Here is a 27463-nt window from a genome sequence, read left to right on the forward strand (position 1 = left end):
TACAGTTACAAGAGAACCTGAACCAAGCACTTCACATGCTTCCAGCTCTACAGTTGTTCACACTACCAAGAGGACTGGGATGCAATTACTATTGAATAATAGGTAAGTGTGCACATTAAACTTTAAAAAAAATAATATTTTTATTTTTACATAATGCATTTTATTTATACTGAAGGGGGGGAATAATAGCTAGCGACTTTCCATGGAAGATTTAGCGACATTTAGCTACTTTTAGGTACCAGCCTAGCGAGTTGGCAACCCTGAGTGGTAGTACTCCAGCTCTCTCTCCACCGGTCACAAGTATAATATACCTTCAAGTTAACTCTATATTAAAGGGTGTCACGTAAAGATTTACTTCATAATATTAGTCTATATGTATTAACAATCAATATTTAATGTAATCTTGCCTTTTAGTTTACGTTAGAGATTGTGTGTAAATGAATTACTAGTTTTACCGAGTCCTCCAAATCGAGAGTAAACCTATTGATGTTTTCTTGGGTCAGTTTTCACCAATGCACCGGTCTTTGTTTGGAAATTAAAAATATGTTCTCCTGATGTTATTTGATGAGTTTTGAACGAATTTTATATTCATTTCAGCTGGAAATCAATATTTTTTTAGATCCCCCCCCACCCTACCCTACAATCTTAACGAAAATGTTTTTTATTTCAAGTAAATAACATAAATATAAAAACAACAAACGAACAAAACAAAACCTAACCTAACCTAACACAATTTTTCTGATGAACCTGCAATTGACATGAAATAATCTTTATCACAATGTCGGCACAGCTCTTTCCACCTGTTCAGCCATATCTGGTTATTCTGGTACTGAAAAATAAAATCTCTGCTCCCGACGCATCCACGCATTGCTCATTGGCTAAGACAAAAAATCTAGCCCAATTTTAAGTCTCCTATCGCTATAGCCAATAAGAAACCCTGACCTAACTCACGGTGTTTACGTAACCAGACATAAGAATTTAAGAATGGAGGAAACTGCAGCGGGCCTGTTGTTCCATACTGGGCAGTCCCATTTACACCCAACCCCTATTGCTCATATATCCATCCAACCTATGTTTGAAGCTATCCAGCGTATTCGAGTTAATGATGATATTTGGTAACTTGTTCCACTCGTCCACTACTCTGTTTCCAAACCAATGTTTACCTATTTCGCGCCTAAATCTAAATTTGTCTAATTTAAAACCATTGTTACGAGCTCGCTCCTGGTTGGATAGTTTGAGTACCTTTGTAATGTTCCCTTTGTTTATCCCTGACTTCCATTTATATACCTCGATTATGTCGCCCCTCACTCTACGTCTCTCGAGGGAGTGCACATTAAGATGCTTTAACCTGTCTCTGTACTCAAGGTTCCTAATGCCGGGGATTAGTCTTGTCATTCTCCTCTGAATTCTTTCCAAGGATTCTATATCCATTCTGTAATACGGTGACCAGAATTCAACTGTGTAATCCAAGTGAGGTCTCACAAGCGCAAGATATAGTTTTAAGATGACCTCGCTGGTCTTTGTATGAACCCAAGTACTTTATTAGCTTTGTTTCAAGCAAATACACATTGCTTACTTGGCTTAAGATTCCTACTTATCATTACTCCTAAATCTCTCTCAGTCGGATTTCTCAATAACATCGTTGTTCATCTGGTATCTGGTTTCCCTGTTTACATCTCCTATACTCAGTACTTTACATTTGTCCACGTTGAATTTCATCTGCCATTTTTCAGACCATTCGAAAAATTTGTTTAGATTTTCCTGTAGTTTTGCCGAGTCCTCGTCAGATTTAATAACACGTCCTATTTTAGTGTCATCAGCAAATTTACTTATGTTGCTGTCTATGCCGATATCTATGTCGTTTATGTATATAATAAATAATAATGGTCCAAGTACTGAGCCTTGTGGAACTCCACTAGTGACGTTGCTCCAATGGGATTTAGTGCCGTTAATGCTCACTCGCTGTTTTCTGTCCTGTAACCACGCCCTAATCCATTTTAGAATATCACCTTTAATGCCATGAGCCTCCACTTTTCTTATTATTCTTTCGAAGGCTTTGCTAAAGTCGAGATATAGCACATCATAATTGTGCCCCTCGTCCATTGATTCGAAAACTGTTGAAAAGAATGTTAATAGATTAGTTAGACATGAACGCCTGCTTGTGCTTCTCCAGGTGATTTCGAATAGAGTTTGAATTGATTGCTTCCAGTAATTTGCCTACAATTGATGTTAGACTGATTGGACTGTTGTTAGAGGATAGTGATCTATCTCCCTTCTTGAAAATCGGTATTACACTCGCTATTCTCCAGGATTCTGGTACTACACCTGCTTTTAAGGACTTTGCTGAGGGCATACTAAGCTCTTCCTTACATTCCTTTAATACTCTGGTAAATATCTCATCGGGACCTGGTGACTTATTAGGCTTTAGTTTGTCTATTTGCTTACTAACATCGTTACTAGTCACTACTATCTCGCTTAATTTATAGTGTTTTATAGTGGACACTGTCGTAGTTGTGGCAAATGTGTTAAAAGGTGTTTATTTAAAAGTTCAAGTTAACCTAACCTTAACTAACCTAACCTTACCTTAAACTAAACTAGCATAACTTAACACCTGCCGTGGACGAACTTACTATTACTGAGACGGGAGAAGCGGCTGTGAAGTCCGTCATATTAGCCTGACTTACATATGACGGGGGAAGCCCTCAGTTAGGATGTTAGGTCAGGTCATTTGCAAGGGAAATATCATAGAAGAAAAGTGTCATAGATCTGTCTAAATGGTAAATATTTAGTAGTTGCCAACACTTAATTTACTTTTGAAAATGTGACTCAATATTCAGTTAGGTGTTGGCAACTACTAAATATTAACCGTCTAAACAACTGATTCCAATAGTTAAATTCCTAATATTCCCCGGATGACTGAAATTAAAACTTTACCAAACAATTATCTGTCAATGCCACGACTACGTTAGGTTCTTTTATTTATGTTTATAATCCCATACAGAGTATTATCCTTCTACTTTGATATGGCATCATGTGACACACTATTATGACACCAGATGTACTGTATATAAATCAGTCAATAATGATTTTGTATGTTTGTATGTGTATTAAAACCTGTGTTTGTCTCCCCCAGCTCATGGGTTTTATATCATACCTGTGCCACCGGTTGTTCCGGCTAACAGTAGACATTACTGTGTTGCTGATGATCTTTGTTCTGCTGCCTGGGATTCCTCCATATGTGTCTTTCTCCTCATATGAGTAAGTCAGGTGTTGTTCATCTGTTTCACCAGAGCCTGAAATGGCAAGTACAGTACAGTTAGGTATCCAAACAGGAAGTTGGGGTTTAAAGGAGGAAGGAGAAGAAGAAGAAAGAGAAAAGAAGGAATAAGAGGGTTTTTCTTGATTTTTGCAAGTTATTAAAGGAAAATTTGTGCTTCAAAATTTTTGAACACCAAGAAAAAATTATTTTTGGTAATTTATGAAGAAACCACTACTGTACCACCAAAAGTAGGTTTTCAATTTTCTTAATTTTTTCCACAGATGTTCGTAAGTTTTTTAGTTTTTCTCTATCTACGACCATAAATCACCTGTATTGGGCAGGGCATGAAGGATGAGGGAAATTGTGGGGTAAAACACGGTGAAAAGCTGATCATATAACATTAAAATGATGTCTAATTGCTTTGTACGTGAAGAAATGAATTACTTACCGTAAACCCCCCCCCCCCTGAAAAATCTGCCAAGTCACCGTGTGTCGCCTGTTTGTTTACATCCGACCTGCTTGGTCCCAATGTACTCTAATGTCCACATAAAATCCTGACATTTCAACAAAGTTGCTTTCATTGGTACTGTACCAGATATCAAAATAAGCACTTTCTGTTTAATATGGCAGGGGGTCTGGTTGGTTAGGTGGGGTTCTATTAGGTTCCCACTCCTTCTGGCGGGAGTGTTGTTCGCATACAATACCCTTTTTAAAAGTGAAAAATATTATTAATTGTATTTAATGTTCTCATAAGATATTTAGCTTAGACTTTTCTTACTTATTTCCAATAATCTTTTTCATGTTTCTGCTTCACTTCTTTTCAGACCACAAGAGTTCTTGCCTCTGGAAGGACCACTAACCCGGAATAATGTGTTGGATGCAGCAGACAGGATTATGGATGGCAAAATTGTTGGTCCAGAATCCATAGCCTCCCGTAATCCAGAAGAAATCTTTGTCAGCTTACATGGAGGCAAAATTCTTCGTATTTGGGGTCCTAGATTTGACCATTTCAAGATTGCTGCTTCAATTGGACCTGGCTGTGGTAAGAATCTTTTCAGTATGATTGTATACAATGCTGTATATAATGTAAAGTATATTAAGTGGTATGTTTGTTAGTCAAGTTATAGGATACAAGAGCCATGGCTGATTGATTTTTTAATCATGTGAGAGGAAACAGAACAGTACCATATTCTCACTGGAACAGTGTTTGATTGTTATGTCATTGGTGATCAAATTGAAGTTATTTATGTCCAGTATTATGCTGGCTCAATTTATTGGTCATCGATTTTGTTGATCAAAACTGAGATCACTTTATCTTCATTGTACTGAATAGTTTCTATTTCAAGGTTTTTGGTAAATTTGACATACGTCTTCCATACAAAAATTACCGTATTTTACGGCATATAAGATACACGACCACATTAGTAGGGAGTATTTAAGAAAAAAATTTGGTGTGGATTTTCCTCCTGCAGCCATAGTTTTCTTAAAATAATATATACAGTATTGTACCAGTAAATGTGAGGGATAAATGAAACTAATACCAATAAATAAGTTACAACAAAAAATACTGTATTGCCAAACCAGTAAATAAAATTCAAATGAAAGTTTAACACAGTTGTCATTTGCAAATATAGTGGTCCCTCGGTTAATGAACACAATTCGTTCCAGAGGGTCGTTCGTTAACCGAATCCATTGTTTCAATGGGATTTTGGGTAATTGGTTCCAGCTCACCGAAAATTACATACAAAGTAAAAAAAAATGCAGTAAAGTACACTTACTTTGAGGTGTGTATGTAAAAGGCTCCTTGTTGATGATGCTGATGTGAATTTGAAGTGGGAGGTGGAGGAGGAGAAGGGAGAAGAGAAGGAAGTGGAGGTGGAGGAGAAGCATTTTACTGCTTCTTGGAAGGCGAGTCACCTTCCATAATAATGTCAGGTACCTCTGGACTGACAGATTCTCCAACAGGAAAATCCTCTCCTTTTTGAAGTGGAAGGCTGAGGGGAAGCATCTTTCTCCCACTGCCTTTTAGAGAAGAAACTGTCAATTTTTGGTTGTGGGGCATTTCTCCTCCTGATCATTAACTGATTTTTGAAGGAGACCACTTTGTCCTCAATATTACACAAAATAACTTCTCTTATTTCCACATCAGGGTGCCTTGAAGCCAGTTTCCTAAACATCTCCCAGTAGTGAACAACATCTTTTAAATCGTAAGAAGACATATGGTCATCACTTTCCCTTTCCTCCTCACCACTCAGTTTCTAACATCTCATCCAGTTGCTTCAAGTCTTTAGGAGTAAGTTCCTGCTCATGAGACATTACAAGCTCTTCCACATCATCATCCTCCACTTCCAGTCCCATTGAATGACCAATGGACACAATCTCCTTGTCCAACTCTGTTTCTTCCTCAAATCCCTCAAAATCATGGACTGCTGATGGCCACAGTGCTTTCCATGCATAATTCAGGTATTGAATGGAGATTTCTTGCCATGATGACACAATAAATTTTACAGCCTCCAGGATGTTGCATTGCGTCTTCCAGAACTGTGCCAGTGATAGATCAGGATCTGTGGTAGTTGCCTGATGACACCTTCTGAACATTTTCTTCATGTACAGCTTCTTGAAGTTGCTGATTACATTCTGGTCCATTGGCTGCATAATTGATGTAGTGTTGGGAGGCAAAAACAACACTCTGACAAAGTCAAATCGACCCTCCAAAGTGCTGGCAAGTTGAGGGTCATGACCAGGGGCATTATCCAGAAGGAGAAGAGCCTTTAAAGGGAGTTTATTGGTGGTTAGGTAGCTCTTCACAGAAGGGCAAATCACCTCAACAGCACATTCATTAAAGAGCTGTCTTGATACCCATCCCTTACTGTTGGACTTCCAATAAACTCCAAGTTGTCCTCTTACTACCTTTTGTTGTTTGAACACCCTGGGGTTCTCAGAGTGGTAGACAAGCATAGACTTCAGTCAGAAATCCCCTGAAACATTGGCACCAGGCAATAGAGTAAGACGGTCCTTCATGGTTTTATGCCCAGGTAAAGAGGCTTCATCTCTGGCGATGAATATCCTTTTGGGCATTTTATTCCAGAACAGCCCGGTTTCATCCACATTGAACACTTCCTGTGGAAGATAATTTTCTTCATCCACCAGTTCCATAAACTCCACTACAAATTTTGCTGTTCCTTCTTTATCTGCACTGGCAGCTTCACCATGCCTAACAACACTAAAAATTTCACTTCTTTTCTTAAATTTCTCGAACCAGCCTTGCTGGCCCTAAACTCTTCAAACTCAGTTTCAGAAGAACTAGGTTGCTCTTCCTTCAAATGTTCGTAAATTTCTCTGGCTCTTTCACAAATAAATTCAGTAGAAATTGAATCTCCTTTCATTTGTTTTTCGTTAACCCAAATAAGAAGTAACCTCTCTGTTTCTGCAATTAATGCTCTACCTTTAAACACTCTGGTAGATTTATCTCTCACTTTCACTTCTTTAAATTTGTCTTTCTGCGAAAGAATTGTCGACATAGTTGATGCCGACATGCCATATTCTTTACAAAGCACATTTTTTCGAATGCCTTCTTCATGTTTCTTAATGATTTCCTGTTTCACTTGAATTGAAATTGCCTTTCTAGATTTCTTTGGACCCATGCTGGATTCAATACAGTAATTTCACCACCAAAATTTTAAGTTCACTAGCTGTAATTAAAGATTATTTTATTTAAATCAACACTGCACTGCGCTATATATTATCAATATGTAAATTAAAGTTCAGAATGACCAATAATTGTACTGTAAAAATGTAAAAATACTCTGTGTTCAAGAGACCCACAAGCAAGATGTTTCCTCCACTGAACAGAGACACAAACAGATGCCTTGGTGGGTGAGTGAAGTAGCTGATGGGCACACCAAAAACTAGTTCCCTGTACTGCGATTATGTTAAATAAGTGTTAAAATGACTAATAATTTTAATATAGAACTTGGAAAAATATTGAATAGCACAACCTTCTTGATATTTACTCCAATGGAAGCGAATGTAAACCCTAGAACCGATTACTGTATTGGCGGACTAACCTACCAGCTGATGAGCAAGCCAAAACATGTTGACATGTTTTCGTAAGAATTTAATTAATCGAATTTTTGTTCGTTAACTGAATTGAAGATTCTTATGGAAAGTAATTCATTAACCGAAACATTCGTTAACTGAGGGACCACTGTACTGTATTCCCTGGCCTGGTTCACCATAGCATTGCTGACACTACCCCTGCCGAATCCCAAGCAATGCTCCCCCGCACACGCCTCGCCTCAGCTCCTCCCGCTTTCCTGAGCCAGCTGACTCCTGTGCACAGAAATGTATATACCCTTCATTTGTTTGCCTGTAAATGACAATTATTTTCTTTTTTCACAATATGTATGTAGGATGGTGTGTGCAGGTAACCAAGATAAAATAAATGAAGAAAGTTACGTATATCTACAACCATGACACCTCACAGCTTGGCCCAGTAGCCTGGTGGTTACAGTGACAAGTCTAACCTGGCTACAATGCCGCCAGTGATGTTGACATATACAAATGTAAAAAGAAATTTATCTGTAACTCTTCCTATGTATCAGGTATTTGTAGATTTAAAAATAAATGTTGCAGGTATGGCATTAATAGATTGTAATGCTTGTAAGAGTTCAGAAATGGTTACTGCTTAGCTGCCTCTGTAGATTTGTGTGTCTGCCGTACAGACGTTAATCGTCTCAGGTTATCATCAGCGCAGTACAGGTACTTTTAATTTGAGCTTTTATATTTACAACAATTATTTTTTAAATAATTAACAATTGTAATACAGGTTGGACCTCGCTAATCTGGGACCCAATAGTCCAGCAGCTTCGATGGTTCAGGACTGTGCCATAGCTCGCTTCTAGTGGCTGTTGCCACTATTTTACCTTTAAATACTTTTAATTTACCCCTAAATATGCCTCCTAAGAGACCAGCAAGCAATGGAAGTGGTTGTAATGTCTAAACTGAAGAAATAAGACAGTGGTACATCAGTCAGGGCCTTGTGTGCCTTTTTTTAATCTCTGCTTCGATGTTTCGGAATTTTTGATAATCCTGAACCGGTCTGGTCCCAAGCTTCCCAGGTTAATGAGGTTCAACCTGTAATGTGTTTAAGTAAGCAATAACATATATTTAATTCTGGGGTTGGGCTAGGTAGAATTTAGCCTACTGGAGACAGCATCTGTAGGATTCATTTGCTTATGGGAGACCTCAACTTCATGTATGGGACGCAGGCTGATTTTTTAGCCACTTTTCAAACAAAGAGTGCATCTTATATGCCGTAGAATACGGTACTTATGAATAATAATAATAGAAAGCGAATATTTGGTCATATTGTACACTGTCCCCCCCTCCCAGTCTGTCTCCAGGTGCCATGTAAAGTACTTTTGAAAGGGGCCAGACTCAGAGGCATGGGGATGGTGTACATCTAGCATTACCACTACTTGTTCTTAGACCTTTTGTTTCCAGATTTGATATGCCATATACAGGTTTAACCCCTTCTCTGTGGGATGCCACTTTTACTAATTTGTTTGGGTAACACTAGATGATTTTATTCAGCACAAGGATTTAAGTACAATATTCAAAGTAAGTTATGCATGCATGCATTTGTCTGTCCAAAATATGAAAAACAGTACAGGTAATTGGAAATTTAATACAGTCAATCCTCATATTACGCGGTTAATGTAACCCGGAGGGTCCCGCGGAAAGTGAGAAACGCGTAAAGTGAATAACATAACATATGGGATTAATTGAAATGGAGTCCGGGCCGATCCCCAAACTCCACTTTTTGACGACACACAACTATGTTGTAGTAAAAATATTATCTTAACTTTATGATGGCATGCACACACAATTAATAATTAAGAGAAATATCAATAATATTAGGTTTTTTAACACTTACATTAGTAGAAAAGATGGCTGGGCACACGGGGATGGGCGGTTGGTTCCGAGGCAGAGGGCAGATTATTGGCCCTCACCTGTATCAATTGTATCACTATCCACCACAGAGGCTTGCAGGGCCTCTTTGTCAAACCCCCCAAAGTTCATATAAGTCCATATCCTCACTATAATTATCACTATCACTGACTTGGGCCGGCTGTAGTGGGTGGCGGGTGAAGAACTGGTAATGTTTTGATGACTGGGCGACCTTGTGCGCACCATTTTCGCGCCTCTTACACAACATGGCGGATGGCGGGAGGTTTGGATCCAAAAATGGCGTGGCTTGCCAGCCGCTCTCCGCATAATGGGGTTCACGACCGCGGAATGTGAGAATGTTAGGTTCTGGCAAGGCACCGCGTTAACGGTGAAACGCGGAATGCGGGACCGCGTAATATGAGGATTGACTGTATAACATATGTTTCAAAATTTATACAACAGGCTTGGCATTAACTTTTACTTATTTTATGACAACTTTTGTTCATAGATGGTCCTTGGCAGGAGAGGATGTGTGGGCGGCCACTGGGATTAAGATTTGCCCCTGATGGACGCTTATTGGTGGCTGATGCCTATCTTGGCCTCTTTGCTGTAGATGTTGACACTGGTGAGTAATTTGTATGTTCAGTTAGCACTTTCTTGAATATACTTACACAACTAACTGTAATAAGTTTTATGAAAGTATTTTTTAAATGAAAAGGCTCATCCTTGTATGTAAATTAAGAAACATTCAAGTTTTACCACGGGATGATTATGAGTACTACAGTGTATATAGAAGTTCCTTTCTTGACACAACTTAGGGCTGTATTCACAGTCGTCATGTTCAATAGTGAGCCCAACCATCAGGCACCATACACTTGTGTAGAGTGAGGTCATTCAAGAACGTGCTTTGGGCACTACGATGGGTCGGGATCCTGATGAACTGGGCAAGGCTACCAACATTTCCAAATCAGCTGGATGGTCCACTTTTGCTACAACCCAAGCCTCAAGTACCTCAATAATATTTCCCTCAAACACAAAAAATGTAACCAACACGAACAAAAAAATTCACATCATGTGATCAAACGAACATAAAAGTGTTGAGAGGATATTTATGGGATACCTGTATATAAATTATTACTCTCTGGTATTTGTGAGGTTTGTTTTGAAGGTTATGTTTCACCGAATGTTGGCCACACTGGGATGGCCAACACCTGGTGTGCTGCGAGTCAGCTGTTACAGCATGGAGTGAGGAGGCCAGGGAAATCTGAATACTGTAGTCATCAACGGAGCGTACCGCTGTCCTTTAAACGGCACAGTGCTCTTGTTAGCCTTATTCAAGAGAAGGGCAAAGTTATACTGTACAAGAAATGGCACGTATTCATCCATCCTCAAATATGGCCTTACCTTTTATCAAGTGGATACTTAGCCTAGAATTCCTAACCTAATCACATTTATTCTGTAGCCTCGTTAGTATTTCACAATTTTTTTATAATTTGTAAATTATTAATTGTTTCAGAATGTTAATACAGTATTATTTCATTCTGTTTTACTTAATTTCTGTTACCCATTTTTGAATATTGTGCCCCAGTTTGATTCTCAGCTGCAGTACCACTTAAAAATAACTGATATGGTTTTAAATAGCCACATTCCTTTGTGAGAGGCTGACTAAGCTGATCTTAAATATCGTCATTTCGTTGGTAATTTATGATTGTTATATGAAATATTCATTTCTTGCTCTAGGAACATCAATTATTATCAAGTACATAAATGTGCAGGTGTGTTGACATATCTCTACAAGTAGATGTTTGTTTCTTTTCTAAAATACTGCTTGCAGTCCTCGAGTATTTAGCAACGCAGTGTTGGTTACGCACAGCTGCATGCTCATGATCAGCCGGTATTATTTAACACTTGTAAATAACTGACAGTCTTTGAATGTATCCCTGTACAGTATATGGAAACAAGACTTTGTCAACATCAAACTCATTTCCTGTCAGTTTTGAATACATCTACTTCTATCTAAATAATGTACCTGTATGTATATCAATACTGTATATGGAAGGTGAAAAAGTTATTTTTTTATTAATTGGGACTGCCATAGGGTGGGTACCCCCTCCCAGTGAAATATTCCAACGATCCCAATAGCAGACCTGATCCACCGGGACTGCCTTCGGATCTATGGCGTCTCTGAATGACCTCACCCGACGCTGTTTCCAATTGGTTGGGTGGTGTAACAACTATGAATAAGGCCCATTAGTGTAAGGTTCTGTTATGTAGCTCCTGGTGTTTTATTGTATGTACGTATAAAGAAGCAATATCTTATAAACTTATAATCTGCAATGACACATTTAGTGTATCAAGACCAGCAATAAGATCTTGTGCATCTTTGTAATACAAATTCCAAAATGGCAAAATAGATGTAAAAACCACACATGTTCAGTATCCTAGTTGAATGCAGTGAAGCCATATTCTCTTTTTACTGTAAGTGTAGTGTTATCACAGAACCCCAACAATTATACAAGAAACCCCAGTTTTTCAGAGAACTTTGGTCTCTTGGATTTAATAGTTGGAAGTGCTAGAACAAACGCTGCTGCTTAATTAACTACCTAAAGACTTCTTACGAGTTAAAATGCCATTTAAATTTCAGGTGAGCAAGAGAAGTTATTTGATAACTTGCAGGAGATTGATGGCTTGGTACCAAAAATACCTAATGATCTTGACGTAGATGCAGAGGGTAATATATATTGGTCAGATACTTCTACAGTTTGTTCACTAGATGAGGGTGTGATTGAATATCTTAGTGACCCATCTGGCAGGTTAGTATGTCAAGTGTATTGTATTGTTCATTGTATCGTAAAGTGTGGCTACTGCTATTACTATTTTTTTCTCTAAGATTTGAGAGCCATGAATAAATAGTCCAGTACTGTACATATGTTAATTTTTTAATTTTTTATTGATCTTTTTTTTTTTAACCTGTAAGCCATGTTGAGGTGAATCCATATATTGTACTGTATACATCCCTTAAATCAGGCATGGGCAACCTGTGTCCCGAACCATACTTTTGTGTGGCCTGCAGAGTGATTGAGAAATTCAATTTAATGTGGCTTGCGGTTCAGGTAGATGTTGCCAGTTTATGGTGAGTAACGTAATATTAAGGGGATAATCATCACACCCAATTCAATACTGTTTCATCAACAATATAAACATTTTAACTTGTGTGAGTTTACGGGCCAAGTTCGGCGCAGTCTCTAATGGATTAGCTTCGATGTGGCAATGGGTCACTTGGGAATTAACTAAGGTTGGGTAAGTCCAAGTGGGGTCACGGGCTGTGGTCACACTGTCAAAGATAAAGGTCTCTTCCTTGTTGATAAACTGTCTCTCTCCATAGTAACTCATCTTTCATGCCTGACTGTCTGTTCTATCTCTTTATTCTTGTCTGATTAGGTCTCTCCATGGGCATATACTGTATATTTATATACAGTAATTCTGCAAAATTACTTACAAACAGATAACCTAACCTTATGGTTAGGACTTAGGACAACACATAATCCAAAGAAAAAAAAAAAAAGAACAGGACCACTTAATTGTGTTTCAAGCTACACGAGACATCCTAACCTAACCTTATGGTTGAATAAGGTTAGGTTAGGATGTCTCGTGTAGCTTGAAACACAATTAAGTGGTCCTGTTCTTTTTTTTTTTTTTTCTTTGGATTATGTGTTGTCCTAAGTCCTAACCATAAGGTTAGGTTATCTGTTTGTAAGTTATTTTGCAAAATTACCGATTCTGCAAAAAAAGTAACATACATCTCCCACCACGATCTCCCACCAATTACATTTCAGGACGCTATCATCCTGCCTCACCATTTCCTCCAATATGTCCTGGAAATTACACATCCTTAATATAGTTAAAGCTGCCTCCTGAAAGTTGGGAATGCTGTACTGATGCCGTAGCTACTTCACTCCTGAGCAGTTGCTCCAAGTATATAAGGGATTCATTCGTCCTAACTTGGAGTACTGCTCTCATGTCTGGGGTGGCTCTTCTTCTCTCAAACTATTAGATAGAGTGGAATCAAAGGCATTTCGTCTTATTAACTTTCCTCCTTTGGTCATCAATCTCTCTTCCCTTTCTCTTTGCCGCAATGTTGCTTCACTCTCTCTTTTACAGGTACTTTAACAGGCAATGTTCGGTGGATTTGGCATCTTGTGTACCGCCGGCAAGGCCGTGGGCTCATAATATACGTCTAGCCCTCTTTGCCCACCGTTTCTCTGGATGTTGGTCACACGAGAATAACCCGTTATAGTACCTCCTTCTTTCCTCATACAGCCAACCTGTGGAATGCTCTGCCTTCTTCTGTGTTTCCATACTTATACAATCTGTCTCACTTTAAAAAGCTGGTTTTCCGGCATCTTTGTGGTGTAGATTAACCCAGTATAACCTTTTTCTTCTCTATCTTCAATTTTTTTTTTTTTTTTCGCCCCCCAGGCCCCGTTGTGGATCGTTTGACCTGTGTCCGGGTGGGCTAATTCCCATTAAAAAAAAAACATATACACTGGACCCCCGCTTTATGTGCATTTACTATATGCAAATTCGCATTTATGCAGCGACCTTATTTCTACCCACAATTTATTTTATGCAGTAAAGATTCCCTATTATGTGTTCTGTAGAAGATATGGCGTACTACATTAGAGCATTTTAATTTTTTTCTTCAACTTTTAGAGCATTAATACTCCAGAAATGGTTGTGAAACATGGAACAGTGTGAGTGTCTACTGCGCTGTATTTGAAGTCACGGGACGCAGCTGGAGTGGTGAGTCAGCCACTCCATACACTCACTCTCCACACAAGCACCCATGCTCTTCATATGTCTTGGTTTATAGTTTCATATTATATTTTATAGTTTTATATTATATTGTCTTTATTTCTAACCCACATTAGAGAATTGTAATGATTTTTCCACAACTTTTTTTTATCATTACTGTTGACTTTTAGTAGTTGTGGAACATTTCCTAATTTTCTCCATTAGATTAAGTATTCACTATACAGTATGGAGATTCCCATTATGCTGGGTTGTCACAGAACGCAACCATAACATAAAGCGAAGGTCAGGTGCATATACAGTAGGCCTTTCAGATTCGCAGGAGTTAGGTTTTCAAAATGGCTGTGAATCGCCAAATCCGCGAATAACATTTGCTAACAACAATGTAGGGGGGGGGGGTTACATTTTTATTTGTGTACAAAGAAATGTACAGTGGTCCCTCGGTTAACGAACACAATTCGTTCCAGAAGGTCGTTTGTTAACCGAAAATTTCGTTAATCGAAACCATTGTTTCAATGGGATTTTGGGTAATTGGTTCCACCTCACCGAAGATTCCATACAAACTAAAAATAAATGCAGTAAAGTACACTTACTTTGAGGTGTCCATGTAGAAGGCTCCTGGTTGATGATGATGATGGGAATTAGAATGGGGGTGGAGGAGAAGGGAGAAGAGAAGGCACTGGGGGTGGAAGAGAAAGCACCCCATGCTTCATGCCGTCATTTCACCCATAAAATTTTAAGTTCACTAGGTGTAATTCAAGATTATTCTCTTTAAATCAACACTACACTGCACTATATATTGTCAATATGTAAAATATATTTCAGAATGACCAATAATTGTACTGTAAAAATGTAAAAATAGTTTATGTTCAAGAGAGTCTCAAGCAAGATGCCTCCTCCACTGAGCAGGGACACACACTGACGCCATTTTGGGTGAGTCAAGTGGCTGTTTGGTGCGCTAAAAACTAGTTCCCTGTACTTCAATTATGTTAAATATTTGTTAAAATGACTAAAAACTTTAATATAAGACTTGGAAAATTATTGAATAGTACAACCTTCTTGATATTTACTCAAATGGTAACGAATTTAAGCCCTAAAACTGATTACTGTATTGGCGGACTAGTACTACAGCTGGTGAGCAGGCAAAAACATGTTGGGAAAATTTTTCAAGGAATTCATTAACCGAAGCGAAGTTTCTTATGGAAGGTAATTCTTTAACCGAAATTTCGTTGAGGCGTTCGTTAACCGAGGGACCTCTGTATTAACATTACTTTTGGGTTCAGTAGGATATAAATTTTGGTGGATTGGCCCACAAACAAACCTAAATCGTAATGCAGTCCATGAATGAGTAAAGGTTGCCCATGTCTGCCTAGCATATTTGCTTTGACATTAATACCAGTGTATTTTGATGATAAAGAATTTGCCTCACTTTCAAAGAAGCAGTTAGTGAAGACTCAACCTTTTTCCTTCTCTTTTAACATTTTTATAGGATACAGAATGGAATTACTGTACTGCTGCATAGAGAGTGTTTGAAATGATAGTATTTACTGTACTGTAATTAATAGTTTTACTCAATACCATTTTATACTTCACAGGATACTCAAATTTGAGAATAAAACAAAAACCAACACAGTGCTGGTAAAAAACGTCCACTTTGCTAATGGTGTGCAGCTGTCTCCAGATCAGGACTTTATTTTGTTCTGTGAAACCTTCAAATATCGAGTAATGAGGTATGTTTTATAATAATGTGTTTGATTATTTTATATCAGTAAATCCTCACAATTACAGATTAACATGGGGAAGCCCACTCCAAAAATGGAGATACAATATTACAAAATTATATGACACCCCTGAGAACCTGTTTTCTTTTTCTTTCCCACTTCTAACATATCCTTCTGTATTATCTGATCTAAGCTTGTACCTTGCACCTTTATCCTTAAGTCCTATTCTTCTGCCTCTGATGTGTCCTTCTCAAAATCTGTTATTGGCTCCTAAATTTGTAACTGGCCACAAGTTTTTCAATTAATCCAATTAATTTGCTATCCTCCCTGCTTCCCTCCATGTTAGTTTGCTTTGAGCACATACTCTAAATCACAATTTCATTTGGTGCTCGTGTTGTTAATGCCTAATACAATTTCCTTTGGTTCAGTGACTACCTTTTCTAACTTGGTGATTTCAGTCATTTTGTCAAATAGTTGAGCATTTTTAAAACCCCTGAATAACAGTTTCCAAAAAGGCAGTTATTTATACAGTATATTTTCATCTCCTTGTTATAACTAATTACTATACTGTACTTCCTTTGGTCTGTATGTCTCTTCCCCCAGTTTTACCACTTGTTTTCCCTCATCTGCCTTAGTTTCAATAATCATATCTTTAGACTTAATTACCTTGCAAAGAAATCACTTACTCTATGAATAATATTCCATAGCAAAATTTGTAAAAATTATGATTTGTGTTATGGGACAATGTGACCTTCCTGTTATACACAAGCAACTGAAAAGTCCTATTGGGAAGATCATAGCGCTCTGTGATGATAGAAGGTACATAAAATATAACTGTTTTTACTCTCACTGCCACCAGGCTCTTTGTGTACCCCAAAATAATTATCATTGTAACAACTACTCATTATACTGTATGTGCAAAAGAGGAGAGAGTAGATGTAAAAATTAATATTTCTTACACACACATACTGTATATTTAATCATAAACACTTGTACACATGAGCATTGGTAAAGAAAAGTATAAATAATATAAGTCATTGATATCTTAGAGGTTGGTGTGTAATGAGTAATAATTATAGATACGTGGATGAAGTCTTAGTACTCACTGACTGTTAGCCAACAGGTTTCAAACAGATATTGACTATAACAGGACAAGACTGTTGGACACCTGCATTTTATAGTGTACTGTATATGGTTCTTCTCCCAGGGCTGTGAACATGATTAACCTTCATAAGAAGGATTAACTATTATAAGATGCACAAAATATAATTTAGTGTAAGCATGGTGTTACAGCGTCTGGGGTGATGGTTGGTGCCTACACATAATCTGACACCCTGACGACTATAATGTTTATGTACAGACTCACTGGGTCAGATGTCAAATGTTTTGGCCTGACTGGAACTCTTCTCATAGGGTAACAGGTTTGCACATAATATTTACTACTCGACAATTGTGTTTCTTTACAATGGAACAAAAGAAAAATTCTTCAAGGTCTTGTTTAATGGTTTGGACAGAAGTTTTTATATCTAAATTATTTATTGTTATATGTTTAACATAAGAGCACTATCGCTTAAGCCTATTTTATGTACAGTGGTCCCTCGGTTAACGAACGCAATTCGTTCCAGAAGGTCGTTCGTTAACCGAAAATTTCTTTAACCGAAACCATTGTTTCAATGGGATTTTGGGTAATTGGTTCCAGCTCACCGAAAATTACATTCAAAGTAAAAATAAGTGCAATAAGGTACACTTACATTGAGGTGTGTATGTAGAAGGCTCCTGGTTGATGATGGTGATAATGGGAATTAGAAGTGGGGGTGGAGGAGAAGGGAGAAGAGAAGGAAGTGGGGATGGAAGAGAAAGCACCCCATGCTTCATGCCGTCATTTCACCCATAAAATTTTAAGTTCGCTAGGTGTAATTCAAGATTATTTTCTTTAAATCAACACTGCACTGCACTATATATTGTAAATATGTAAAATAAATTTCAGAATGACCAATAATTGTACTGTAAAAATGTAAAAATAGTTTATGTTCAAGAGAGCCACAAGCAAGATGTTACCTCCACAGACCAGGGATACAAACTGACGCCTTGCTGGATGAGTCAAGTGGCTGATTAGCGCACCAAAAACTAGTTTCCTGTACTGCAATTATGTTACATAAGTGTTAAAATGACTTAAAATATTAATACAAAACTTGGAAAATTATTGAATAGTACAACCTTCTTGATATTTACTCAAATGGGAACGAATTTAAGCCCTAGAACTGACTACTGTATTGACGGACTACCCCCTCGTTTAGTGTACTGGTGATGAGCAAGCTACGCCGCCTCTTGTCTTATGTTGTCATATTAGGGGTTTTCCTCGTGGAAGCCAGGCGCCTTATCAACCCTAGTGACACATTACCTGCCAAAAGCTCATTTGCATTCCTCCCCAGAATCTAAAAAAAAAAGGCCATATGGCACCCCCCCCCTTCTCCTCCCTGGACACCTGCCCCCCTGGTTGGTTGGTTGGTTGTTTGGGCTTTAGGCCTATCAACTGCCAGTGTCATTAAGGCCATCAACATCAATCTGCATTCACCAATCTTAACACCTTCAGGTGTTAAGAATAATTCTAAGACCACATACAATCTTGCTATGTATGTGAACCCTTGACTTGTGCCCTCCTACCTTACCTGGGTCTGCGATCCTTAGCTCTACCCCATTAAAACCACCACCACCCTCTTGTGACCCGTCGTGCAGAAAGGCCCTAAGCATGCGGGTATGGTAATAAGAGGGGTGGATGATACTTTGGACCATGACTGTACATGATCGAGTTAGTGGAAGCATTAAAGTTCCTATTTGCAACTTAACATGGTAAATTTTGCCTCTCTTGGGCTGCAATAGGAGAGTTTTACTTGGCTATTATTGATTGTTTTTCTTAAGTTAGCCATGAGACTCATAAACTTTACAGATACAATGCACAAGAATCTTTGTCCTGACTGAGCTTTAAAATGGGATTTCTAGAAAGACTCTTTATTTCTTATACAGTACAGTACAGTACATGATAAACTATTGCAGATATTGGTTGAAGGGAACTAAAGCTGGTCAGACGGAGGTGTTTGTAGACAGGCTGCCAGGTATTCCTGACAACATCCGCGACAAAGAAGATGGTGGATACTATGTGTCACTTGTTATTGTTCCCACTGACTCCTCTAAAAAGATTTCTGCTATTTTGGCAAGATTACCTCTTGTTCGTAAGTTTGCATTGAGACTGATGGCTGTCACACAATCACTCTTTCAATTCTTCAGCAAGATATATCCAGAGTTTGAACAAATTTCCAGTAAGGTAAGTGAAATGATTTTTACAATGGTAGGGGAATTGATAGTTTTGAGCATAAGAAATGGCAATTTCTTCTGCGCAACACCTTATTCACCATCAACACTTTAAATATCTAGCAAAGGGATGTGGGAAGATTGTACAGATCCAGGTGTTCTGGGAACAATATGGATTGTGGTTGGGGAAAGTGGGATGTGTCAAAATTAATAGAGAATTTAAAAGATAGTTATAGTTTTTCTTTCAGATTACAGTTGGCCCTTAACATACGCGGGGGTTACGTAACAGAGATACCCGTGGATGTTAAAAATCCGCGTATATGTGCTGCCCCCCCCAAAAAAAACCTGGTCCCCCCATGTCCTTATTTACCGTATATACCTGTGTGTAGTTCAAGTTTTTAAGACCAAATTATTTGGCAAAAAATTGGGGGTCGACCTCTAAACGGGTAATAGTTTCGTTAGGTTGAAAAATATTTACCAGTAACTACCAGTAAACAATGGAAACGATGCACCAACGCACCACCAGCTGTGAGTGTCGGTACAGTTGCCAGGGCAGATCTCTTGCGTCATCATAGCAAGCCCAAAGTAGCCAAATCCATGGTATGGTAGCACAGGACGATGTAAAACATAAAGTATTCATTTATTAAAGTTTATTTATAGATACTGTACATAAATTTTTGTTCATTACATTTGAAACATCAATCTTTGTTAATTAAATTTTGAACAAAAGAAAACTACGATACCGTATTTTCATTAAAATATTACATCACAAGTACAGGTAGTTCTGCTATAACGCGATAATTGTGTTCTTGTAAAATATCGTGTTATAGAAAATCGCGTAATAGAAATAACAGCTTATGGAGAAAATAGGGTTAGGTGCAGATTACTCGAAGTCGAAAAAATTTAGTAGTTAGCCTAACACAAAGGATAGCACAGTCTAAATAAATGTTACATTCATATCTAATAATGAAATCATACAGTAAATGTAACACTTTACTTGATGGGGGAGAAGGGTGATTTTGAGGTTGATAAAATCGAGCTTCTCTTCAAGTGTTATATCCTTTCTTTTACGCTCATCACTGGGAATTCTATCACCAGAACGCTTCTTGTTGATATTCTTCTTTACTATATTCACAGTTAATACTGTACCACAATATTGGAGAAATAGTAAGCAAAAATCGCTTTATAGCAAACAAGCGTTCGCGTTATACAAATATCGTTCCTAATTCATAAATCGCGTTAGAGCAAATTCGCGTTATCAAAACACGCGTTATAGCAGAACTCACTGTATATTTTACCTTAACTGTGACTGAATGAATATAGGTATTCTCAGAAATAAATATGGAAATATAATATTTTTGCTGGAATGACGTACATATTACAGTGGAAAGTGGGATAAAATCATGAAAACAATGACTTTCGCTTTCTTTCGTTATTCAAAAGATTTTACCGTAATTGCTTTTCGAATGGTTTTCAGTTAAAAAACTGTTGTACTCGTACTGTATTACAATAATATTCTATCCTATCATTAGCCTTATAATCCCACAACTGAAAACCATTCGAAAAGCGATTACGGTAACATCTTTTGAACGAAAGAAAGAGAAAGTCATTGCTTTCGTCACAATTTTATCCCACTTTCCACTGTAATACGTACATCATTTCAGCAAAAATATTACATTTCCATCTTCTCAGAAATAAATGGTAGTTTTGTTGAAACGTAATGTACAATATTTAATATTAAAATGCAAAAATAGCTATAAAAACAATTAATACACTCGTAATGTACTGGCTGGCATCTCCACTCGTCCCTGCTCCTGCGTCCAAGGTCACCACTCCTCCCAACTCGCTCCCTCCGCTCCCTCCTCCACCTCCTCTGCCTCCTCCACCCCCTCTGCCTCCTCCACCTCCTCACCGTCACTACTGCCGACAACGAACACAAATGTTTTGTGAATAACTGCACCTCCACTTCCTATGTACAGTACTGAACTGTACTGTGCTGTGCATTTTTACAAATAATAAACATGGCAAGAAAAGCTATTAAAAAAAAAGAGATAAAAATTTCACTTTACTGTACAGTACCTATCCTCGGCGACAGGACGGGGGTCATCGAGCTCATCGTCACTCAATTCCATAACGGGTGGTGAAGTGGGGGCGACGGTGGATTCAGCTGCTTCCTCACTGCCGCCAGTGATTGATGGTGTTAAATCTCTCCTTCGGTGATCAAAGAACATGGTGATGGGGAGTTGTAGTCTCTTTCTTTCATTTCTTCCATGATGTTTTTGTATGGAGCGAAAACGTCATCCATCCCTCGCATGAATTTCAGGGCACGCACCATGGAGGGGTCCATACTATAGGCCAGGTTTTTCAGTGCCTCAATATTCCTGGTCATCTCCCCCAACTTCTCCAACGTTATTTCTTGGTGCTCTTCCTCATCCTATTTCCCTTTTGCTTCCTCTTCCTTGCCTGAGTCTAATAACTCCTGTAGATCCTCCTCGGTCAACTCAGTGTCGTGCTCTTCAATTAGCTCCCTAATCTCGTCCTCTGCCATGTCCTGGAAGCCTTCAGCAGCCACTTTCCTTGACAGTGCCAGGGTCTTTCTGAATATTTTCATTAAAATCCATCAAAATCATTTTCCTTGTCATCGTCTTAAGCACCAAACAGCTCCTCCCAGTCTTCTCCTTGAACAGGGCTAGAGGGTACGTGTTTTTCGAATGGTTTTCAATTAAAAAAATGTTACAGCACATGTATATTTTACCTAAACTGTGCCTGAATGAATATATTCTCAGAAATAAATAGTAGTTTTGCTGAAACATGATGTATTTCAATGTAAAATAGGATAAAATACATGACGAAAACAAAAGACTTTACCTAACCTTCAAATGTTCAAGAGATGTTACTCGTTTTTTTAACAGGTTTCGGTTAAAATACTGTTATATTACAATGATATTGTATTCATACTGTGCTGATATACTACATTCTCGGAAATGTAATATTTTTGCTGAAATGACGTAAATATTACAGTGGAAAGTGACAAAAGCAATGAATCGCTTTCTTTCGTTCAAAAGATGTTACCGTAATCGCTTTTCGAATGGTTTTCAGTTAAAAAAACTGTTGCATCAAAAGTGAATTAGGATAGAATATTATTGTAATACAACAGTTTTTTAACTGAAAACCATTCGAAAAGCGATTATGGTAACATCTTTTGAACGAAAGAAAGCGAGTCATTGCTTTCGTCACTTTCCACTGTAATATGTACGTCATTTCAGCAAAATATTACATTTCCATATTCTCAGAAATAAATAGTAGTTTTGCTGAAACGTAATGCATTTCAATGTAAATTAGGATAAACTCCATGAAAACAAAAGACTTTACCTAACCTTCCGATGTTCAAGATATGTTACTCGTTTTTTTAGTAGTTTTCGGTTAAAATACTCTTATATTAGTGATATTCTATTCATACTGTGCTTGATATAATACATTCACGGAAATGTAATATTTTTGCAACTACAATGCTGATGTCAACACAAGCGTGGTTACAGCGAGACTGACTGAGTGAGGGAGAGCTATGCGTGTGTGTGTGAGGTTGCGGGAGCGGGCGGTGTCCCGTGTGAGGTGCCGCGCGCGATTTGAATGTACTTCAATGTACAGAATATTCCTCCGGCGGGGCAATCCGCATATTTGCAAATCCGTGTATTATAAACCCGCGAATGTTAAGGGCCGACTGTACACCTTTACCTTTTTTAAAAGTTAATATTTTGTGTGTATTGAAGAGTTAGGTTTGGCTGTGTTTGCAAACTTGTTTGTTTGTTACTGATATTATGCAAATATATCCTGGACAAAGCTATCAGGCCTGTGTATCCAGATTTAAATACATTTTCTGGACAATGATTGGTACTGAATCAGGTGGCAAGTGGTGCTACTTTAGTATAAATCTTTAGGACTCTTGATTTTACACATCTTAAACATCCCCACGTTTTTCTGCTCATATCGACACTTGTGGTGTATGATCATAAGTAGTTTATGTGATAAATTTTATAATTATTTCTATTACTCCTGTACATAATTTAAAATCATGTTTGATATACAGTAGGCCCTTAAAATTCCCGGGAGTTAGGTTCTCAAAATAGCCGCGAATAGTCAAATCCACGAATAGCATTTGCTGACGGGGGGGGGGGGATAAAATTTACTTGTGTGTTAAGAAATATATATAGCAGAAGTCCAAAAATCTGGACTGCTTGGGGATTGGGTCTTTTCGGATTTTCCGGATTCTCAGGCAGTACTTTTAAAATTCAAATTTAAGGAAGAATACAGAAGAGATGAACAGGTACATTTTAATAGTTTATTCATTAGCAAATATAGCATGCTTCATTTATCAAAATGAGCAGTTTTGAAGAAGAAGCCGTGAATTCTAGAATTTTATTTTTTGCCTTTTTTATATCATAAATTGTAGACTTTCCAATGTCGTATGTTTCCATTAGAACAGTATTAATCACACCACGTTCTAGTTTCTTAATTATTTCAAGTTTTCACTCAGTTTCAACGTGTTCTTCTTTCTCTTCACACAACGAAGTTTATCTACTTTAGGAGCCATTATTATGGGCTTGTACAGTACTCTGTAAATGGAAAGAGTAGGACTCAAAATTACATATGTTGTCATAGTTTGATTGCTTGTTTTAAAGTGGTGACTGCGTGGTCGCTTGTTGTCGTTGTGCAGCTGTGGCGCTCACGCATGCGCACATGCACACAAAAACCCACTAAATTTAAAAAAATAAAAAGGAAATTACTGTCTCTGGAATGAATGGCTCCCTGTCCCACCCGCGAAAATACCAGCAACTTTAAAATTACCCGCAGACATTCTTGGGTACATCCAGGGTGTTATCCGTGAATAATCGAGGTCCGTTAATAGTCAGGGCACAGAATTTGTCTTACGAATAAAGAGAAAACTGTAAACTGTACAGTACTATAAAGATAAAAATAAGAACAAATAAGTGTAGGAGTATATTGTATGTGGAAGACGAGTGTTTATCTGGGAGCAGCTGGCAGAGGGGTGGGGGTAGCAAGGATCATTTGGTGCCAGGTTGATAAAATATTATCCTAAAAGAATCGGCTCTCCTGAAAAAAGAATCCCACACTGAACATGAGCCCTTTCATACTCATTTATTTACATAGAGCAAACAGCTGATCTGCTTACCACAATGTCTGTTTTCAACACTCAGTAAATTAGTACAGTACAGTTGTGCATTTATCACCACTTAATAAATACTATTGTAGTGTTAAAGTAAAAAAGTAAAAGTATCTGCTTATACCCTGGTTTATTCATTAATCATTTGTTAAGTCTACAAGTAGCCAAACTGAGTCATTATATAACACTCAAAGTTAGTAAATAACGTTTTTAGTGAGGTATCTTCATATCAAATACTATGCATTGTGTTATTGTGACCCCTGTTGTAAGCTGGTCTGCTGAAGATCACACACAAATGCATCTTCAGTAAATAACCTTCTGATACAGCTTATCCTTTTATTTTCAAGTCATATTACGAATTACATACAGTATTGTATTTTTTCTGTATTACTGAAGATTTTATATTAATCTTGTTGAACCGTAAACCATAAGAGGCCAATCATATGAGAAGATAATACTGAATCAATAAATAAATAAACCTGACAAAAATGGCAACACCTGATCAGCCCCAGCCTGCTTATGCATACTCAACAGTCTTACCCGGTAGTTCTCAGTAGGCCTATAGCAAATCTAATCAGACCACTGTACAGTATTCAGTAATTGTTGTTAATTTCATAAGATTTTTTTATTTCATCTTCACCATTTCTTAAACCTCTTTTTTATTGGGTATTTCTGGTGACCAGAGCATCTCAGAGTCCCAAAAAAAAAGGAATTCCAAAATATTGAAGTCTGATTTATCGGAGTTTTACTGTAATTAAAAGTGGTCATGGCTATTTTTAGTTCAAAATCATAATTTCATGCTGGTAATATAAGATCACAAAACTGATAGCTCCTCTTGCCATTCATGTCACTAATGAAGTAATAATGTATTATATACTGGCACATCATAAAATTTTATTCAGTGTACATATATTTAGGTTATGCTTTTCATGTCTCTAATATAGCAGTAACAACTTTAAAGTTTTATTTTACTTCAGGTGTTCCACTTAGAGCCACTGACTGGACCTGAACTAGTAGCAAATTTTTCCATAGTGGTTGAGCTTGACGCAGATGGAAACATTATAAATTCACTCCAAGGAAATTCACACAAACTAGGACTTATATCACAGACAACGAAGGTTGGTGACTATCTCTTTTTTGGTTCTCCTTATAAAAAATATCTTGGGCGTTTGTTTGTAGGACCTCCTCCTGTTATTGAAGTTGATGGGAAAGGTGTAAAAATTAAGACAGAAAATGACACCGACAAAAATGAAGCAGAAGGTCTTGAGCCAGGTGTGCTTAAAAATGAAGAAGATGAGCCTCAAGTAGTTGAAAATTTTAATAAGAAAACTGTAGAGGAAGCACAAGAAGGTCAAGTTGAAGAGTTTGTAGGAGTAAAAGTTGAGGAGAATATACCAGAAGAAGATGAAAAACTTGTGAAAGAAAAGGTAACTGTAGAACACACTGAAGCATTGGAAACGGAGTCTCACAAAGAAACTAAAGATGAGAAAGAACAGGAACCATTGCAGCAAAATACAGAATGGAGTGATGTACCTGAGGAAGACATAGAGGTAAAAACCAAGGAAAACCAGAAAGATGATAGAGATTTAAAAAAAGAAGTTGGGAAAGAGGAACTTTAAAATTAATCATAATAGTACTGTACAGGTAGTCCCCACTAAATGCACTTCCACTATACAGGATATGTATTTATATATATAAGAAATTCATAAATTAGTGACCACTTTTCACTCAGTGCTGTGCCTTTTCACTTTTCCTATTGTGAAAATTTAAAGTCATACCCAAGTTGCTTTAGACCACACCATACCACTACAACCATAGGAAAATTAATGTCCCCCCCCCCCTCCCAGGTGAGGGAATCTTGACAATCAAAGTTTGAGTGACAAGGACCAATAGAATGGCCACTGAGGTCTCTGGGTCTCACACCTATTGATTTCTTCCTCTGGTCACTTAAAATCTGCCATCTACAAAGATCATCCAAGAACAGTTTAGGTGACTGCAGAGAAAGAAGTTGAGGGGGAGTGAGGTTGAGAGATCTCAATGGCATTCCATTGGTCTTCATTGATTTGATGATTCCTTAACCTCAATGGTAAAAAAACAAAACAATAATTTTCCTTTATGAGACAAGAAGTTTCCAAGAGTAGTTAACATAGAGAAAGATATTTAAGAGTCTCCTATTGTATATACGTACAGCATACGTATAAATTAAGGGAAATTCCTTTTTTACTTCATACAGTACAGTATGTCAAACCAACAATCAGTTCAGACATAACAGTTGAAAACTGGGTACAGTACTTCATTTTATACTGAAAGGTAACCAAAATTCTTTTCAAAATCTGTAAGCAAATGTGATTGGTCATTCATAAAATATGCCCCTAAATAGTATTAGTAGGAAGTTGCACTTTGATCTACAAATTTTTAATTTACAAAAAGATTTTCAGGAACAGAACCCTTTTGTAAATTGGGTTTTAACTGTATCAATTTACTATTGTACAATACTGCCTGTGTGTAATTATGACTTCATTTTATTATATATACAGTCAGTCCTTGACTTACAACGGGGTAAGGGACCGACGACCAGGTCGTAAGTCGAATTGGTCGTAAGTCGAAAATGCTTAAATAATACAAAAAAATAAACTTATTTTTTGTAAAAAAACTAAAAAAAAATTATTGAAATGGCTTTATCCTCATTTTGCACATCTGTTGGTTAACTTGTTTTTGTTTAAAAATTGGAAACAGTCTGTCTTTTCATTTTGATTACAAATTATTAGGGTACAGTATTTTCTTAAAGAATAATTCATGTATTTACTATTTTAGATGCTAGAAATGGCAAACAACAAAATTAATACCCCTGTGCTGCCTGTCTCGGTACAAATTCACATCAACAACACGATCACTTTGACCCGAGTTCAACACTAGTGATACGCACTGATGCACGCAGTCTAGAAGACTGCTCTGTCCAAGACAGATCTAATAAGTCACTAGATTTCAATCGTTAACATATGTAAGTTCATTTAATGGTATTTTGTTGATAGAAAGCATTCAAGATATAGCATTAGTACAATAAATAGGGTATAAACAATGTTGATTAATGTAAAAAAAAATGCTAAAATAGGTAGTGATCAGATCAGATGCAACAAATTTGATTAATTGGCAACAGTGCAATCTATGGACTATCTGAGCAGTTGCCATTTGCTATAATTTTAAATAAGTTAGTGATTATAATTTCAG

The 27463-nt window shown here is 37.4% G+C and overlaps 1 protein-coding gene across 3 annotated transcripts; it reads left to right on the forward strand.

The window, feature by feature from the left end:
• Positions 1-245: 245 nt before the first annotated feature.
• On the forward strand, positions 246-27357 carry LOC121873021 (adipocyte plasma membrane-associated protein-like). Of its 3 annotated transcripts, none has more exons than XM_042376292.1 (8): positions 246-300; positions 3134-3258; positions 4084-4301; positions 9720-9836; positions 11856-12024; positions 15619-15753; positions 18799-19066; positions 25213-27357. In XM_042376292.1, the coding sequence occupies exons 2-8, from the start codon at positions 3137-3139 to the stop codon at positions 25852-25854; spliced, it is 1671 nt and encodes a 556-aa protein (XP_042232226.1). In that variant the 5' UTR covers positions 246-300; positions 3134-3136; the 3' UTR covers positions 25855-27357. The 3 variants fall into 3 exon arrangements, with proteins under 3 accessions (XP_042232226.1, XP_042232225.1, XP_042232227.1); XM_042376291.1 differs by lacking the exon at positions 246-300 and adding an exon at positions 321-343; XM_042376293.1 differs by lacking the exon at positions 246-300 and adding an exon at positions 2335-2387.
• Positions 27358-27463: the final 106 nt, after the last annotated feature.

Source organism: Homarus americanus, unplaced genomic scaffold (assembly GCF_018991925.1).
Source record: "Homarus americanus isolate GMGI-L3 unplaced genomic scaffold, GMGI_Hamer_2.0 scaffold11022, whole genome shotgun sequence".
NCBI lineage: Eukaryota > Metazoa > Arthropoda > Malacostraca > Decapoda > Nephropidae > Homarus > Homarus americanus.

Bases quoted from the DNA above. Each gene is read 5' to 3' on its own strand.
- LOC121873021 (XM_042376292.1), top strand. From the start codon at position 3,137: ATGGGTTTTATATCATACCTGTGCCACCGGTTGTTCCGGCTAACAGTA. The intron at 15,754-18,798 runs GTATGTTTTATA...AAACTATTGCAG, and splicing joins TTCAAATATCGAGTAATGAG to ATATTGGTTGAAGGGAACTA. The intron at 19,067-25,212 runs GTAAGTGAAATG...ATTTTACTTCAG, and splicing joins TTGAACAAATTTCCAGTAAG to GTGTTCCACTTAGAGCCACT.